This window comes from Syngnathoides biaculeatus, chromosome 22, assembly GCF_019802595.1.
Source record: "Syngnathoides biaculeatus isolate LvHL_M chromosome 22, ASM1980259v1, whole genome shotgun sequence".
In the NCBI taxonomy this organism is placed as follows: domain Eukaryota; kingdom Metazoa; phylum Chordata; class Actinopteri; order Syngnathiformes; family Syngnathidae; genus Syngnathoides; species Syngnathoides biaculeatus.
This window is the reverse complement of record NC_084661.1, coordinates 1,295,383-1,312,628: the sequence shown is the minus strand read 5'-3', so window position 1 is coordinate 1,312,628 and position 17,246 is coordinate 1,295,383. Positions and strand designations below refer to the sequence as shown.

Sequence of the window (17,246 nt, the reverse complement as noted above, 5' to 3'; positions counted from 1 at the left end):
ACCGTTTTTCACATGCTTTTTAGAGTATTTCCAATTTTAATGATATTTCTTGCACTGTACGCTGTTTTTAATTGTACTTTTCTTTTTTTTAACATATTTTGTTGTCATTTTTATTGTTTTTTTCTCTGTTTTAAATGTTTATCTGTATTCAAATCCTTTTATTCATGTTAAGCACATTGTGTATGAAATGTGCTATATAAACAAATTTGCTTTGCATTTAATTTGTGTCGCATGTACTAAGAGGGTAGGACATTGGATATGGATATGCCCAATAAATGAAATCAACTGGAACCGCAGGAATCTTTTCATTCATGTGGAAATTGACTAGTAAGTATTAAAAGGGATATATTTTTCCAAACCAACCTTTCTAGTACGTATTTGGAACCTAATACTGTCTCTATGGTGCTTCAGTTACCAGGAAAAATATGAATTAAAATCATCCAGGCATTACTAAATTCCAAAATTTTCTGGCGACGCCTGAAATCTGGTCATTTGGATTTCTTGAGATTATCTACTTCACCAGCAAAGATCTTCCTCAGGCTTCCCTTTTCACTCCTGAGCCAGCGCGTTCAACATTAACATTTGTGCTCTCAAAAGTGGGTCTCCTACATGGAGGCAACCAATCAGAGGGAAGGTAACGGTCTTAGGCAATTATGGACAAAGTGGATACAAAACTGGGTCAAACAGAAAAAGCTGTCAGATGAACCTTATCTAGTCTTTTGTACCACAAAACCAATTTTTTTTTATTTTTAAATTAAATTGACACTTCTCGACTAAGCCCAACTTTGTCACTCTTTAGAGGCTCTAAATAGCCAAAATACAGGCCCTTTAACACAGGTACAGTATGTTGTGCGGAATTTTACTGATTTACAGCAACCAACACAGAGGAAAATTAATTCAGATCACTCTAATTTACTGCCTAAACGACTGCTGTTTGAATTGAAACAGAAAGTTTAGCTCCATTTTCAGCAATCTTAAAATGTACTTAAATAGCAGTATACCTTATTAAACTGGTGAAAAGAGAATGATTCGCTTGGCTGGTGAAATTAGACATGTATATACCAGCATCCTTGAACTTTGTTACTTGTCTCCTGAGAGTTTCTTTGCTGGATGAATTATCTGTGACATTTATGAGCTTATATTTAACATTATTTGCCAAGTGCCTGTGTTACATTTTGTTTGAAATCTAAAATTTCTGTGCATTTTTTACGAACCGTTTAAATATTTATTCACTCATTTTCCATGTTGCTTATTCTCACAGGGGTGGTGGGGTGCTGGAGCCCATGTCAGCTATCTTACTCCCTGAACCAGTTGCCACCCAATTGGCACACAGAGCCAAACAACCATTCACACTCACAATCACACCTAAGAGCAATTTGGAGTCACTAATTAATACATGTTTTTGGGATGTGGGAGGAAACCGTAGTGCCAGGAGAAAACCCACGCAGGCATGGGGAGAACATGCAAACTTCACACAGGCGGGTCCTCAGAACTGTGATGCTAACACACTAACCAAACGTTCCATTGTGCCGCTGTTTGAATATGCTTCTAAGAAAAACATACTGGTATTTATTGAAAGTCTTTCAATGTTCATGTTAATTTCTTGAATATAACCAAAAGAAATAAAGTTATTGTCAAATCTCCAGATGACTTGTCCGGGCAATTTATCTAAAATCTTACTAGTAGAGCAAAACTATTTTAAGACAATGCTCCAGAATGTTGACAAAGGTACAAAAACAAAGCAAAACATTTAAAATCATATCATGCAGACAAAATAATAAATTATTTTTCCCAGACACACTTTCCAGAAGACTCTTTCCATGGTTTTCATCGAACTGATGACACTTCCAAATAATACAGAACAGTCAGGAAACTACAGCCTGATGTTTGACATGGTTCATTCCTTAAGATCTTTGTAATCGTACAGTACATACGTTGATGAATGATGAGCGAGTGTGTGTAAAAATGAACAATATACACAAAGGAAAGCATGAAGAGTCAAGAGCTTCATGCAGCACTTTACTGTCTGGAAAGTGGGGAGGGAAAAAAAATTAAAAAAAAAAATAAATGAAAAAAAACAGCAATTGTACCACAAATCTTCAAACCACGTGTGCCGTCATCACGGAGGTCAACTGGCGAACTAGCAGAGCATGAATAATGTCTACATCTGTAACAGGCAGACATTTCACTCTGAAGTAGTATTCTGTTGTTAGGACACTCATCCTCACTATCATATTGGGATGACTCCTGGCTCTAGATGGATGGGTGCCTGTTAGTGTTACAGAAAAGTTGCAGAAATGTCACACTGGCTGGTAAGACCCTAGCGGGTCGTAAGCATACGAATGCTCGGTATAGCTGAGCTCACTCCATGCAAAGGTGCTTTATTTTTCTACCCGGAATTTCTACTTTAAAATACACGACAACAACAACTTTGATGAATGTGTTGAATGAAAGTGACCTTCAGGGTTCTCTCATTAACGGCATGAGGAAACACTTAAATTATTTTATGAGAAAGAACTGAACAATTCAGGAGATAAATCTTTTTAAGCAACTGATTAGAGTGATTCAGTACACTGAAAAAGAACTGACGTGCCCAACACTAATGTCAATTGTGGTCCATAAAGCCAACTGCATGTGCGTGTGTGTGTGTGTGTGTGTGCCCCACAATGCATTTCACACTTAACCCACCAGTAAAACTATTTATGTGTAGATAAAAAAGTAATAAAAACCAAATACACTTTTTACAAAGGAAAATCAATAAGTGTGGCAATCGTGAAATTGTGCATTTCTTTCTGCAGTTTTATGACGTTGTGCCATCACTGTGAATTGTAGACTCAACAATCACCTCCCAAACACTTTTGTTCTTCAATTTACAAATTATACAGCCCTCACAAACGGTCAAAGATGTAAAATGTTTGGTGAATGTCTCCTTGCACAACAGCAATAATTTTCGATATCTTGCAGAACAATGATACAAAAGTAACTGTGGAGTGTGTTTGCTCCTGGGAGAATTTGCTGTTCAAAGTTCACTGCTGAATTAACAGCCAAACTCCAGTCAATACAGTATATCTTTGTATCTACTGCACTACCTGGTGGAACCACTCAGCATTACAGTCACGGTCATATGAAGTCAGGATGTTGGGATCATTTGGGCAATTCTTCCAAACTTTGGCCCGGATGTGGCCCGCTGACTGCAGTCTGCCCACCCCTGTCCTAGCGGATACCAGTTGTAGTGACACCTCTGACTTCAAGAAGAACTGCAGGACATTTTCATAACTGAGCACATGGGTTGCACTGGAGTATAAAGCCAAACTATGTGCGGGAGAGCCGCAGTGATGTCAGTGCAGTCGTCACACCTGTGAGTATGAAGAGGCCCTTAGGCTGTGTGCCTTTTGTACTGTATCTCAGGACCGGTATAAATGGAAAAAAACTGTACTGGCATCATTCAGATTCAGATTTATTTGTCATTGCAACAAGTGCAATGAAAAAGCAAGGTGCAGACCATTCAGTGCAAAGACAAAGATAAAAATATATAAAACCCTCATAAAAAAAAAAAATCATGATCAAGATGAAAAAAAAGTAAAATCAATAGGTACATTTCAGAAAGACAGATTGAGCAGATATTTAGATGAATTTAATTAATATTGCACATTGTGAGTTACTGCAGGATAGATGTACAGTATATTGAATACTGGAGTTGTTGCACCGGTATATTTTATATATTGCAGAGAGTTCTTGTTTAAGGCTCTACCGGCAGTTGGAAAGAAGCTGTTTTTAAGTCTATTGGTCCTGACTTTAATGGTCTTGTACCATTTGCCTAATGGCAGTAGCACTACAGGGAGTGGCCTGGGAGGTAGGAAGTTCTTCAGGATGGCAATGGCTCTCCTGAGGCAGAAAAACTGTGAAGGTCCTCCAATGTGGGCAAAGGGCTCCCACTGATTTCAGCCATTTTAGTGACCCTCTGAAGTTCCTTGCTGTTTCTCACCGTGCAGGTGGCAAACCACATGCACAGGCAGTATGTGAGGATGCTCTCCATGGTGGAGAGGTAAGAAGATAAGCTGTCTCTGGGTGAAGTGTTTCTTCCTAAGGTTTTTCAGAAAGTGGAGTATTTTTTGTGCCCACCTGTACAGTGTTCTTATTCCAGGTCAGCTTCTCCTTGATGTGAATTCCCAGGAACCAGAAGTCTCTGACCCTATCCACGCAGGTCCCACAGATGAAAATGGGCTGAATGTCTGTTTTGTTTTTTTCTGAAAACTATGATAAGCTCCTTTGTTTTGGATGTGTTCAGGAGTAGGTTATTATCTTTACAGCACACGGTCAGCTGCTGCACCACAACCCGGTGAGCGGACTCATCACCTCCTGTTGCACATCCTACAGCTGTGGTGTCGTCCGCTTAAATGAAGGTGTTGGTGTGGATGAGGAAAAAAAATCTGAATTGAAGCAGGTGAAAAGAGGGTGCTAAGCATGCAGTCTTAAGGGGAGCTGGTGCTGATTGTGAGGGTCAATCCTGACCCTTTCTGGGCATTCAGTTAAAAGTCTTTAATCCAGATGCATGTGCAGTGAGGTAGACCAAGGTTCAGAAGTTTCCTTACTAGGCCGTGTGATGGGATTGTGTTAAACGCTGAACTATAATCCACAAAGAGAAACCAGGCATAATTACCTTGTTTCTCCAGGAGGGACAGCACTGTGTGCATTACTGTATTCACAGCATCCTCTGTTGATCTGTTTGCCAAGTAGGCAAACTGGTTTGGATCTGAGCTGGGGGTCATGAAGTTCATGACATGACTCCTAACCAGTTTTTCAAAACACCTCATCTCTACACGCCCGAGTACTACCGGACAGTAGTCATTGAGGGTAATTGTGTGTGTGTGAGTGTGTGTGTGTGTGGGGGTGGCATTGGAAACAGGATGAGACTGCAGACTCTGTCAGTGACAGGCTGAAAATAATGAAGATTCCAGCAATTTGGTCTGCACAGTATTTCAATACACATCTTGGGATGCTGTCGGGCCCTGTTGCTTTCTGTGAGTTGACCCCTTTTAGTGTGTACCTTACCTGTCATGCATCCCATCTCCTTGCGGTCACTGGTGACAATGTAGCTGCTTCTGATCGTTCAGCTGGTCTCAGCATCTCTGGTGACTGGTATGTATTTGGTGAGGTGTTGGACTGCCGTCCATGCTTGCCTGCTGGTATTTCTGTTGAAATGATCATCGATTCATCTCCTAAAATCAGCCTTGGCTTTCCTGATGTCTCTCTTCAAGTTGGTGTTATGCTGTAGTGAGGGCTGTCACCAGTTCTGAAGATGATGCTTATGTCCTTCTTCACCTGCTTCATCTCTATGCTCATCCAGGTTTTCTGGTTGGGTAGGCCTGGATGTGTTTTTCCACTGTGACCATGTTCTTGATGTAACAGTACAATACAATATGAGTGAAAGTAATTTGTATAAAGATAGGTTTATTTAAATGGGATAGACCAGCGGTCGGCAACCTTTGACACCGAAAGAGCCATTTGAACCCGGTTTCCACGGAAAAGAAAACACTGGGAGCCGCACATCTAAAATGAAAAAAAAAAAAAAACTTCTACTACTTTACCGGAGCATGTTTCTGATTACATTTTATTCATTTAATGAACACATTTTGAACATTTTGAATTCTTGAAAAATAATAACGATGAATGTCTCTTTCAAATAAATTAAACAGCTGAATTTAAATTGTCCATGTAGCAAACGAAAGCAGAAAAATGCCATGAGGCGTCATCCCTATATCCATTTATCTTATCTAAAATGAAGATAACACTGTATATATTGCTTTTTCTTACCTTTACACTTTGTATAAACAACTATAGTGTGGTCTTTGACAGTCTTCGCAGAGAGAGGAATCGCTCTGATTTTCTGCACAATTTCGTCTTTGTTTTTAAAGTCCGCAAATAAGTGTTCTGAAATCTTAAGGAATGATTCTTTCATATATTCTCCATCTGTGAACGGTTTCCCATGCCTGCCTATTTCCTGAGCGGCCACAAAGCTTGCATATGTAGTTGAATTTGCAGACTTCACCCACTTCTTGAATTGATTTTTCGTCCGGTCAGCCTTCTGCATCAGTTCCGAAACAGCTTTTTTCCTCTCTTCTCCCACTGGATATTTTTCAGCAAAGGCTCTGTGTGTATTGTTAAAATGTCTTGCGACATTTGACCGTTTATTGTTAGCCAGTTTTTCTTCACAAATTAGGCATACTGGTAGGCCACTCTCGCCCGAGGTAAATGCAAATGAATCTGCCCAGGCATCATTGAATGTTCTATTTTCTTGAGATATTTTTCTTTTCTTTCATTTCTCCATTGGCTTTGCCGGGCTTGAAAGTCGCTCAAAATAGACGGCGTTTCAGCGGGTATACCCGCTTCCGCAGTGTGACGTCTATTTTGAGCGACGAAAAAATAATATCAAATAATTTAATTAATATTTTAATATTTCAAGATCACAATCTTCAAATTTAGAACTAAAATAATATAAAAACTAACACAAATAAAACGCACTTCAATTAAATACAAAAAAAATGTTAGTAATTTATTTTCCCAAGCCAATCAGAGCCGCATTATAAGGATGAAAGAGCCGCATGAGGCTCCGGAGCCGCGGGTTGCCGACTGCTGGGATAGACACTTCTGCAAACTTTGTGAGGATAAGCTTGGAAAATGGCAGGATGGATAAACTTATTGTAGTACTAAGCAATCATCCAGCTACACATGAAGTAAAAAATATTTAATGCCCTGTTATGCTGTATACTGTGTGCATCTATTAGCATATTCATAACGTTTCTTTTGTTTCTGAACAGTTATTTTACACCTGTCTTAGCAGATGCATAAGTATTTCTTTATTTGAGTAAAGTTTAAACAAAACACTTGTGTACACCTAATGTTTGTCCCTTCATTAATTCTGTGGTTCTTCCCCTCTCCCAAAGTGATATTCTGTTGCATTCGTGCATCAGATTCACAAGTGATACAGTAAATGTAATTGCATATAATTATTTTTCATGACCTCATTAATAGTTATATTTATTTTCTGTTTGCATGACAACCCTGTGGGTTGCTCTTTATGCGTTGTTTGATGGTTTGTAACTTACATCACCCCGGTGCTCATCTTATTAGCAACCCAAATCAGGTCCCTCTGCTTATCTAATTGATTCCATATCAATACATGAACATTGTCCAGGACCTTGCAGTGTGACTATTGTTTTGCACACATAAATTGCAATAAGGATGCTCACAATGATATATTATTCAGACTTAATTCAAGCATACAATGTCATATGTCGGTCATGTGGAAAGCAGTCCTATGGCACAGGGATGTAAGACTGATTAAATTAAAAAAAAAGGGGGGGGGGTTGCTGTGATAATGAACTCTGGCGTGTATTAGGACATTTCTTTCCCACACATTCAGCCCAATACGACAAAACTGACCCCAAAAATATAATATTGTGGAAGGAACTCTTTAATATTCATCATAAATGTGGCAAATTATTTAATGATCACTCATGTGGCTAATCTGAAGCCACACCAGCAAGCAGCAACTAGTGGTTGAAAAGAAATGCAGACTTACTGAATGAGTGTTATAAAATAAGAAAAAGCAGTACCAAACCAGATGTTTTACATCTGGTAGGACCTCTGCAGAACAGAAATGCAAAAGTTATTATTACAATTACTCATGTCTTACCATGGAATTAGACATCACAGGAAAACGAGTCTGTTGCTTTTCAGCATTACAAATAATGTAGAATTTGTGCCAGTACAGTTAACTTGGATTCTAATTGGACACATGTGGCGGGATGTGTTCAAGTAATAATTCATCAGCTAACAATGAATGTGCCTTGAACGTTCAAATGGGAACATGTGCACTATTGAGATGCTTGAACTGTTGTCATGTAATAATGCAAATCTCCACCAAAATTCAGCTTTACAACAGTTTCTTTGGAGAAAATAACAGTACAACGTATAAAAACAAAACGATCTTATTTTATATTGATACATAGTCAAATCTTTTGTGAACTGTCTGTTTCTAAAGATAATTACTGTATATATCCACCCCAACATTGGGTTTCTGTGCCCCTGAAGTGACCACAAGGCAAGGTGAAGATTTTCAACTTTCAAATCAGGGATAGACTAGACTGTCTAAAACGTGTCAAAAGGTAAGCAGAGCTGTAGTGCGTTTTGTTTAATGCACTTGTAACGCAGCTCTTTTGTACCAGTAATTATATTTGAAACTAATGAAATGAAACTGGGCCTGAGCAACAATTTTAAATAAGAAATTTCTCAAAAAAAGGCCAGGTGTCATCTGTGTTTAAAACTTGAAAATTACTGCATGAAACATGTTATTATAAATTTGACATTAAACAAGAGAAATACTTTCCAAACATTTTTTTCAATTAGCATATACTAACTCAACTTTCATTAAATTCATAATTTGCTTTTCCAACACTCACTCATTGAAAACACAACCCAAAATTGCAGTGCCATGAAACCCTATCTATCTATACACACACACACATATATATATATATATATATGGTATTGTTAGAACATTTAATTGTCTTATTCTGAAAATGTTGAACAAGGATTAATAGACTCTGTATGAAATGCACACAAACTGATTTTTGTTGCATTTCGTTAGGGGAAACAGGTCTCAATGAATATGTGACCTGATATCATAGCAGACCAGTGGTGCTGTGTTTTGTGACTGGCCTGTATTCCAAACAGTGCTTGCACAAATAATGACTGAAGAATTGGCCAGTATAACAGATCGTGTAGGATGGCTGGACGTCAACTGAAATGCAACACAGAATAGAACACATACTAACTGAAGAAATGGTGGGTTGATATAAAATCTTGACTTATTGTAGGGCACACATAACTATTTGCACTCATACACACTTACAGGTAATTTAGAGTCTTCAATCAACCTTCCATGTATGTTTTTGGGATTTGGCAACAGGATTGCTTGGAGAAAACTCACGCAGGCACAGGGAGAATATGTAAACTCCGCGCATCCAGGGCTGGGATTTGAACCCTGGTCCTATGAACTGTGAGGCAGATGCTCTAACTCTAAATACTGTTTAAAATAGTGTAACTACAAAAATAACGGTAATGCAATTATTTCTCATTATATTGCTGAAAATTCCCAACAATTCAGCCAAGTTCTCCATATCTGTCATAAGGAGGAAGGATGAACTTCTCAAGAAGTCTGAAGTTTAACATTTGCATTATGGCCCAGTCCTATTAATAGGATGTCATGGTCTCATGTTTTATCTGTTGACCAGCACAGACTGCAGTGGCATGAGGTTTCCTCAGTTTTTAGTTATCAGCTACAAAACACGTTTGTGCAGTTTCCCCTTCCTTGTGTTGACAGCACAGTTCTGCAAAATCCTGGGGCTCTATTTGCAAGTTACACAGTTTTCTTTTTTAGTAAGGATTCAGTTGGCTGTAGAGCCAGATACATCCTCTGTGAGATATTTTAAAACCCTCCAACATAATCTGTGTCATTACTTGAAATTAAGTTTTGCCTCATGCCCATAATAGTGAGTAAACAATTTCCAAATCCATGAAAATATATGAAAGGGCTGCAGCTTTAGCTCATGCTGCCATGCCACAATCATGTTATTAATGGAAGAAACCAGATTGTTTGGATATCATATCCCCATGATAATTAAATCCAAATGTTTTGAAATGAAAGCTTATCCAGAACATGACTGCTGGCAGCATTATAGATGAATTGATTCACTGCATGTAAATAAATACACGGATAAGAGGGTTTGTACATGACTGAAAGCAAACACTAACCTTATTTTTCAGTAAACCCATAGAGGCCAGTTATCTTGCTGTTATGAGAGCAGCTTCATGGAGTCAGCCATGACTGAAAACGGGGTGCATGCCCAGCCCCTTCAGATGGATGATGTTGCCACCAAGCACAACAAATGGCATCAGATGCTCAAACGTGTCTGTCTTTGACAGAGTGTACAAAGGAAAGACATTGTGTTACACAGACAAACAGAGCACTCAGCAGCGGTCTCAAATTTCCACTTACCAACATGTGCTGCTTGGCCAGCTGCTTTCCGTAAACAACGCTTGGATTGACTTATCTGAATCTGCCACTCTACTGTAGTCTCCATGGAACTCCATTCACAGATGTTGAAACTTTTTCTGTCCAGTTCCCAGCATTGTAATTATCCACAGAAGACAAGGTGAGTTTCTGGTGCAACCTCCTCCCACTTCGCACTACACAGAATGCTAATCCAATGGATTTGCATTATGCAGATATGACAGTGACTTCCTCCTTTTTCTGCCGTTACTGCAAGTGGACAAAAAGAGTGTCTGTTGGTTAACATACTCAAAAGGATAAATATAATTACATGGGACGCATATATTTTTCAACACTTAATAAAACTAAATACATCCATGCATTTTTAACCAAGACCAACAATTTGGGAATATAGTAGGTCTCTGAATGTATTGTCTTTAAAAACATTGATATTCTGTTCTGAATCCAACCAATAATGAATAAAATACTTTTTACAATTAATGCAACCTCTGGTGCTCCACGGTTTTGCTGATAGCTTTGTAGTTTAGTCAATACGTGGGGTTAAGATTCCCGCAAGCATTGAGGCTTCCATCGATTAAATGTGATTTTCGGATGAGCTCAACATTTTTTTTAGATCAGATGCATATGTAGAGGCAAACAAGGTCAATACGGCATTACTCACACGCTAGTGTTACATGTTTTGACAGTTATCTGTTCTGTGGGTTGAAATTTTCTCATTTCTCTCCTCTTGTGTTTGTTCATCAGCCCTAATTGCTCTTGTACAAGTCTTTCAAAATTGAGCAAAAAGAAATTGTTGATGCAATACATGTTCACAGAGAAGTACGACAAAACATCTGTATTTCTCCACCATACACCCTTTCATTGACAAAACTGTTTAGGTTCCCTTACACAGTGTGTCATCTGCAGCATACCTTGAAATCACACTGAACTGCAATAAATGGCTTCGATCTGTCCACATGTACAATTGGTACATTAGTGAACAGTTCTTACTGACTGAAGAATGTCCTTTATATTTGACCGTTTCATGAAAATTTAGCATTGTATATTAGACACACGGCAGAAGCTGTTCTCTCCAAATAGGACAATTCCTCTGTACAATCATACTGTTCTCTACTCTTCTTCTTTCTTCCTTCTTTGTCAAAAAGGTTTGCACTGCATAACTAGCTACTGTAGTTGATTATTTGATAAAATGGGAGAGTTTACTTCTTGGGTTAGGCTACCGCATTATCCAATGAAAATGGAGTTTTGGTCTATGCCCCTACTGTACCCAAAAATATAGCTGGCATTGGCTCCAGTCATCCACATTGTGCTAGAAAATTGAAAGCTAGATTAAAACGCATGACAATGTATTATATGGTGAACATTAACTTTAATACTGTGATTTCTGTAATATTTTACTTTAAAATGTCAGTTAAAGAGTCACTGATAGTGTAGTGCTCCAGACGCTTGACTTTGGTGTGGGCTGTGTGGAATCGATTCCTGTTCAGTGGGACTAACTGGCAACCAGTTCAGGGTGTAGTCCGCTTTTCGCCCGAAGCTAGCTGGGATATGCTCCGGCTCTCCCATGACCCCTGTGAGGATAAGCGGCTTGGATAATGGATAAGTGTCAACTAATATTCATCTGCTACTCAGGGGGACTCAGAAAAAAAAAAAAAAAAAAAAAAAAAAAAAGCTACTTCTGCCTAATGAGCCAAAGACTCCCAACCCTTGAGCAGAGTTTGTGATGTTTCCACAGAAGGGTAGCAATGGAGGCAAAGACAAAACAAAATATCTGAAGATTACAATAAGACCAGAGTATTATTTTCAAATTATTGTGACACTTAATGACTTGTGACGAACATGGGACATGGGGAAGGACCAAATATAGGACTCTGAGGAAGTGACATGAGGTTGAGGGTGGTGTAATTACAAGAAAAGGTTATACACAGGTAGGCAGTCTAACAAAGGCAAAGTAAAAAAAACACGCGGCAAAAGGCAAGGTCATAAAACATGAAAACAAGGTCAGATAACTATGAGGCAAAAATAATACTTAACTAGACTAAGCTGTGGTGGCACAGGAACGGTGACCATGACACAGAGCCAAATACGCAACAAAAAGATTTTGTACTCACTCAGACTAATGCTGTCTCATACAAGAAACTGACAACTAGGAACACAATACACAAGGCTTAAATACATGGGATAATTACAGCCAATGAGGTGCAGGTGGGGAGCCTCAGTGGCCTGGCCACGCCCCCTCACAGGACCTGGTTGGTTAGTATTCCATGGCAATACAGCAGACCAAAAAACAAAACAAACAATAAAATCAGTGTTTACGCTTTTGATGAGGCACCTCCCAAACATGAATTCTCTCTCTGAACAATTATCAATAAAGGTAAGTGTACAGGATTTTTTTATAAGTGTTTCACATAAAAGTTAACTTATTTGGATGTGTTTATGGTGTTGGTTTATTGACAACAACCACAAAATGGAAAATTTCTGTAATTTCCAGTGGGGAAGAATTATCTTAATAGAGTATGGACAAAATATTGGTTGGCCAGCAACCTGAATGAATGGTGTTATAGAGCTCGTGCACCTTCGTCATCAAATCACGTCTCTGGCCAGAAGTGTCGATCTACCAAAGCATTTTTCAATGCTAAGTCGGTTGGAGGAAACGGGAAAATACGTCTTATAGCATGACGCCCAGAGTTTTGTCCGATACCGTTAAACATTTAGAAGGTGATAATAAACAAAGGTATGTGGAAAAATGAGAGACACTGTGGTGTTTACATAATTCACCCGCGGGACCTCGAGTTGGGGTGCGGGGTTCCGCACGGACTGTTTTTGTTTTTGCGCTTCCGGAGAAAAGGTTAACAGAGTTCCCGCCGTTATGCGGGTAGTGTTTTGATGTCGAACAATAAAGCAAGTTCTGTTCCTGTGTCCGACACTCCGCCTCCAACTCCTTTTCTCCGGCGCTACACTGGTGACCCTGACGTCAGTCCCGGCGTTTTCGAGACTGAAACGAACATGGCAACCGCCATCCTCAAATTGCCGGAGTTTTGGGAGACGTCCGCGGCAGCGTGGTTCGCACAGACTGAGGCTCAGTTCGCCCTCCGCGGGATCCCAGATGATTCCACGCATTACTACCACGTTGTCTCAGCACTCGGGAGCTCAACGGCGGCCAGAGCAGTGAACTTCATCACCTCTCCCCCGGCCCGAGATAAGTATGCTGGGATCAAGGCTCACCTTCTCAAGGTTTTTGAGATTGAGAAGAATAATTCCTACCTTAAATGAAGTGATTGCTACACAGTCACATGTATTTGGTTGGGCACCATCCATCACGTTTAATTGCCTAAATCCATCGATCTTTTCTCATCTTTTCAGCTAGTATTCCATAGAATGATCTCTTTGAATATTTGTCTCGTCTGTTGTAACAACAGAGAGCACAACAAGTCTCCGGCATTGTGTAGATCCTGCTCCGGTTCAATGTCCCACACACTGTCGATCAGCTCTTTTTGACCAGCAATATAGCGCCATGAAAATGGTGAAGTCATGTGCACGAGCTCTATACATGCAGGGTAGATTATGAACTTGGACCAATCACAGGTCGCATAGAGACAAACATCCAAATTTATACTTAAATTCAGATCTAAAAAGTCGACAATCAACCTTACATCCATATTTTTTGTATTAGTCTCTTTTAGAATTGTCAGAACGATTGATCATCCTCATCTATTTCTACTTCTTCACAAACAGCATAAACAGTTTTACCTCAGAATCCAATTTTCATCTCTCTTTCTAGAGCTTGTAGACTTTGTGCGACATACACCAAATTTTCAGTTAAGGAGCGATAGTCATGTTTCTTAGGATGTTCTGTTTTTGATTTGTGATCCATGTTGATTTCCTATAAAGGTTTTAGATTTAATCCGCCTTTTAATTTACATCGCTGGCTTGCGTACTGGAAATGGGAAGAAATTGGAACCACGTGTCTTTTGCTTGTTTCATTAAGTTTGGGGCTGGCACACCTACAACTGTGATATTCTGTTACATGTTTGCATTGTGTTTTATTCTCTTTCCACAAACCGATCTAATGAATTGCCATCAAAGGCAGGGGACCATGGACCATGGAACAGGTCCATGATGGGTGAACATGAAAGGAATCATCAGTATGAGGCCTGATCCTGATCCATGCGTACCTGCACTGTAATATCTGAGCATCTGTTTAAACAAAAAGCAGACTAGGGATAGTTATTGTAACCGCTTTTGATTGAATCAGGTAAATGAGCCAGGTATCAAATTTTGACGTGAACATGAAGGTGGACAGCATGGGGCTAACGTCACCGCATACTTTACAATGAGTCATAGGCCGCACAGCTAAGAAGGAGGAGTAAGGAGGGTATGGAGTGACCTAATGATGTTGTAATTTAGCATAGAGCAAGTCACTTCTAAAAATAACAGTCAGTTCAGACTGAAATAGCAGCTCTATTTCTGTTTGGTGTTTCTGTTGGAAGCCACTGGTAAGCTCTCTCCAGGGGAAGAGGGGTGAGAGGGTGTGCATGCTTGCAATGGAGACTAGGAAGAAGTAAGAGAATGCAATGTTTTGTTTTTCCATTCTTCTTCCTCCCCCTTTAAAAAGGAGGGGATTTATTGGAAATATGAAGCAAACTTTTTTCCATTTGTCCCGCAGTCTTGTCACCATATGAAACTTCTAGTAAGTCACTAGTTTTGAAGAACATTCTCTTTGGGGAATGCTTGTCCCTTGATTTAAGACTGCAGTTTATGTGAGCCTCGATAGTATCCTCTCCTCCCTACTCAACAATGGGCTGTAATGAGTGGAAGCAAATTGATACCATTCTTCTAGATCACCGTTAAACCACGTATGTGTCACTTTGATTAACGAATAGAGTCAAGAATTATATGATTAATCAATTTGAGTACTAAGGGCTGTGAATGATAATACATTTTGCTTTCTCTGTAATCTGCATACCATAACCATCTTCAAATTCACCCTATCAGTTCCACATATATTTAAAGAACTCCTGTTTAGGTTGGCTTGCCTTTATATGCCTTTTCCACAACAAGACATCCCCATCGTTTTTCCACCACAATGTATGTTTCACAAAAAACAATTTCATGAGAGTGATGTGTTTGTGTGTGTGGGTGGGGTGGGGGGGAGGTTATAACACAACAGAGCTACAAACCCTAGCCTATTTTACCCTGACTTCTTGGTTAATTGGCGCATCAAGAAGAGTATAATAATAGAGGCAGGATTTATTCACGTCCCTTTCAGAAGAACTTATTGAAGCAGCAGATTGCCCAGTCTGAAATGTGTGTTTACACAGCTGTTGTGACTTAATGCATTGTGATAATTAGATGGTGATAATTAATGACATCAGAGAGAAAGCAAGAATTGCTTTCAAAAAAAGCTGCCTGGGGAGTGAGTATTGGGTGTTACGTTACAGGTGTCAATATTACTGCAGATGTGGACCCAAAAGCGAACAAAAGACATATGGTTAGAGTGGATGGTTTGCTTAATATATTAGAGAAGATTACGTTTACAGCAATTGAGAGGGTCGCTGGGGAGAGGCAGGAAAGGTGATCACAAGAGCCGAGGGTGTTCTTAGGTTGATTCAGGAGACAAGAGACTTGAGACTTTGGTGGAGCCAGCCTGGGCGCGGGACACAGTGACCAGAGGTTTGCTTAGCGCACTCGTGTAAATGCAAATTATCTGGCGTCTGCTCGTCAATCCGGCAGGCTTTTTAAACCTCGTTGATTATGGATTGGATGCAGGCCTAGCTAACATGTCCAGTAGGGCACAGTGTAAGGTAAATGTGGTCTTACTGTGTACCAAGTGCACATGGGAAAGGAGAGTGTGTGATGGTACTGGGTTCTCTATAGGTTCCTTCTGGACAAGATGAGCATGGGGTTGAACTAGCCAAATGCGGTGGGTGCAATAAGGGTTATAGGTGGATTAAGTGGGCATGTGTTAAAACTGGTCAGCCATGTCTGGATCCTGTATGTATTATGGGTGGGGTAAGTGTGAATGGATTATAGCTACTTAGCCATGTCTGGGTCTCATATGAGCCTTATATGGGCTAAGTGTGCATGGGTTAAAGCTGCTCACAACTGTCTGGGTACTACATGCTTTACATATGATTAGGTTAGAATTGGTCAGGCATGTCTGGGTCTGGTAAGGGTTATTTGAGGTCTAATTGGACATGGGTTAGTACCTGCTACCATTGGCAAAGCCTCATGTGGGAAAAGTGGGCATAAGGTTACAACTTGTCAATGATGTCAGGATAATATAAGAAATCTGTCTCACAGTTCCGAGAATCAATAGATTGAAGACTCTAAATTACCCTTAGGTGTCAGGGCTGCTGCTTGCACTGTAGGACCCCAACACAATCGCCAGACTATGTTCTACGTCGAGTTAGTAGCCAAGCCACCTTCTCTATTGTTTACCTCCTAAAGTTCTTGAAATGTTGCCTCCCTGCCTCATTTCTGTTCTTTGTCTCCATTCTGCCATCCTCTCTTGTTTCCTCCAATCCAGTGATTACCTCTTGTGCCCCACCGACAACTTGGACTCCTACCTTCGTTGGAATCCTGTGAAATCCCGACCCAGTCCTCAGAGTTCCTCTGTTTACTTCCAATAAAATAAACATTCATTTGAAAAGTCACCTCCCTGCCCTCTTAGCATCTGGGTCCAACTTCCAACCTGAATCCAAAATGTCCAAACACAACAGAAGTCTACATGGGTTGGATGTAGTTCTCTCTGCTCAACCCCAATGATGTCCCATTCACACGTTATGTCCTGTTAGGCAAACAGAGGTGGTAAACACCTGGTCCGCACATAAAATTCCCCATTTGGAAACCATCTATGAACGAGTCAAAAAAAAAAACACCCAAGCCCATGTGGGATAACACAGTTGTGCCCCTATCGGAAACTAGGAGCAAAACCAGATGGAATCCATTCCCACATGCCCATCTTGAAATCCACATGGGGTCCAATGGATTGTTGGCTGGGGGTGTGCAAGAATGAATATCCCTCCAAAAGGTTCCCAGCCAGTCTGCAACAGTAAAGCAAACTACAAGCTGTGTGGTGCAACAAATGAGCCCACAAAAAAATGACAAATTTGCAAAACCACCACAACACCCCTTCTTCAACGGATGCCTCCCAGTGTCTGCCCAGGCC

At 40.0% G+C, this 17,246-nt stretch overlaps 2 protein-coding genes across 17 annotated transcripts in view; one reads left to right on the top strand and one right to left on the bottom strand.

Annotated features, from left to right (window-relative positions):
• Positions 1 to 17,246, bottom strand: part of myocd (myocardin) — a 140,699-nt gene that overhangs the window by 119,622 nt on the left and 3,831 nt on the right. For 11 of the 16 annotated variants that reach the window (XR_009793603.1, XR_009793605.1, XM_061810336.1 and 8 more), the window contains 2 exons: positions 10,061 to 10,324; positions 9,817 to 9,978 (listed from right to left, as the gene is read on the bottom strand). The gene's annotated coding sequence lies outside the window, so the exon portion shown is untranslated. Of the gene's footprint in view, positions 1 to 3,795; positions 5,397 to 7,458; positions 8,804 to 9,816; positions 9,979 to 10,060; positions 10,325 to 12,109; positions 12,256 to 17,246 lie in introns of those variants that run through there. The other 5 variants (XM_061810331.1, XM_061810337.1, XR_009793604.1 and 2 more) reach the window with 5 other exon arrangements.
• dnah9 (dynein, axonemal, heavy chain 9) overlaps positions 12,270 to 17,246 on the top strand; it is a 226,294-nt gene continuing 221,317 nt past the window's right edge. The window contains exon 1 of the mRNA XM_061810317.1: positions 12,270 to 12,449. Within this exon, the coding sequence (XP_061666301.1) occupies positions 12,270 to 12,449 (180 nt within the window). The remainder of the gene's footprint in view (positions 12,450 to 17,246) is intronic.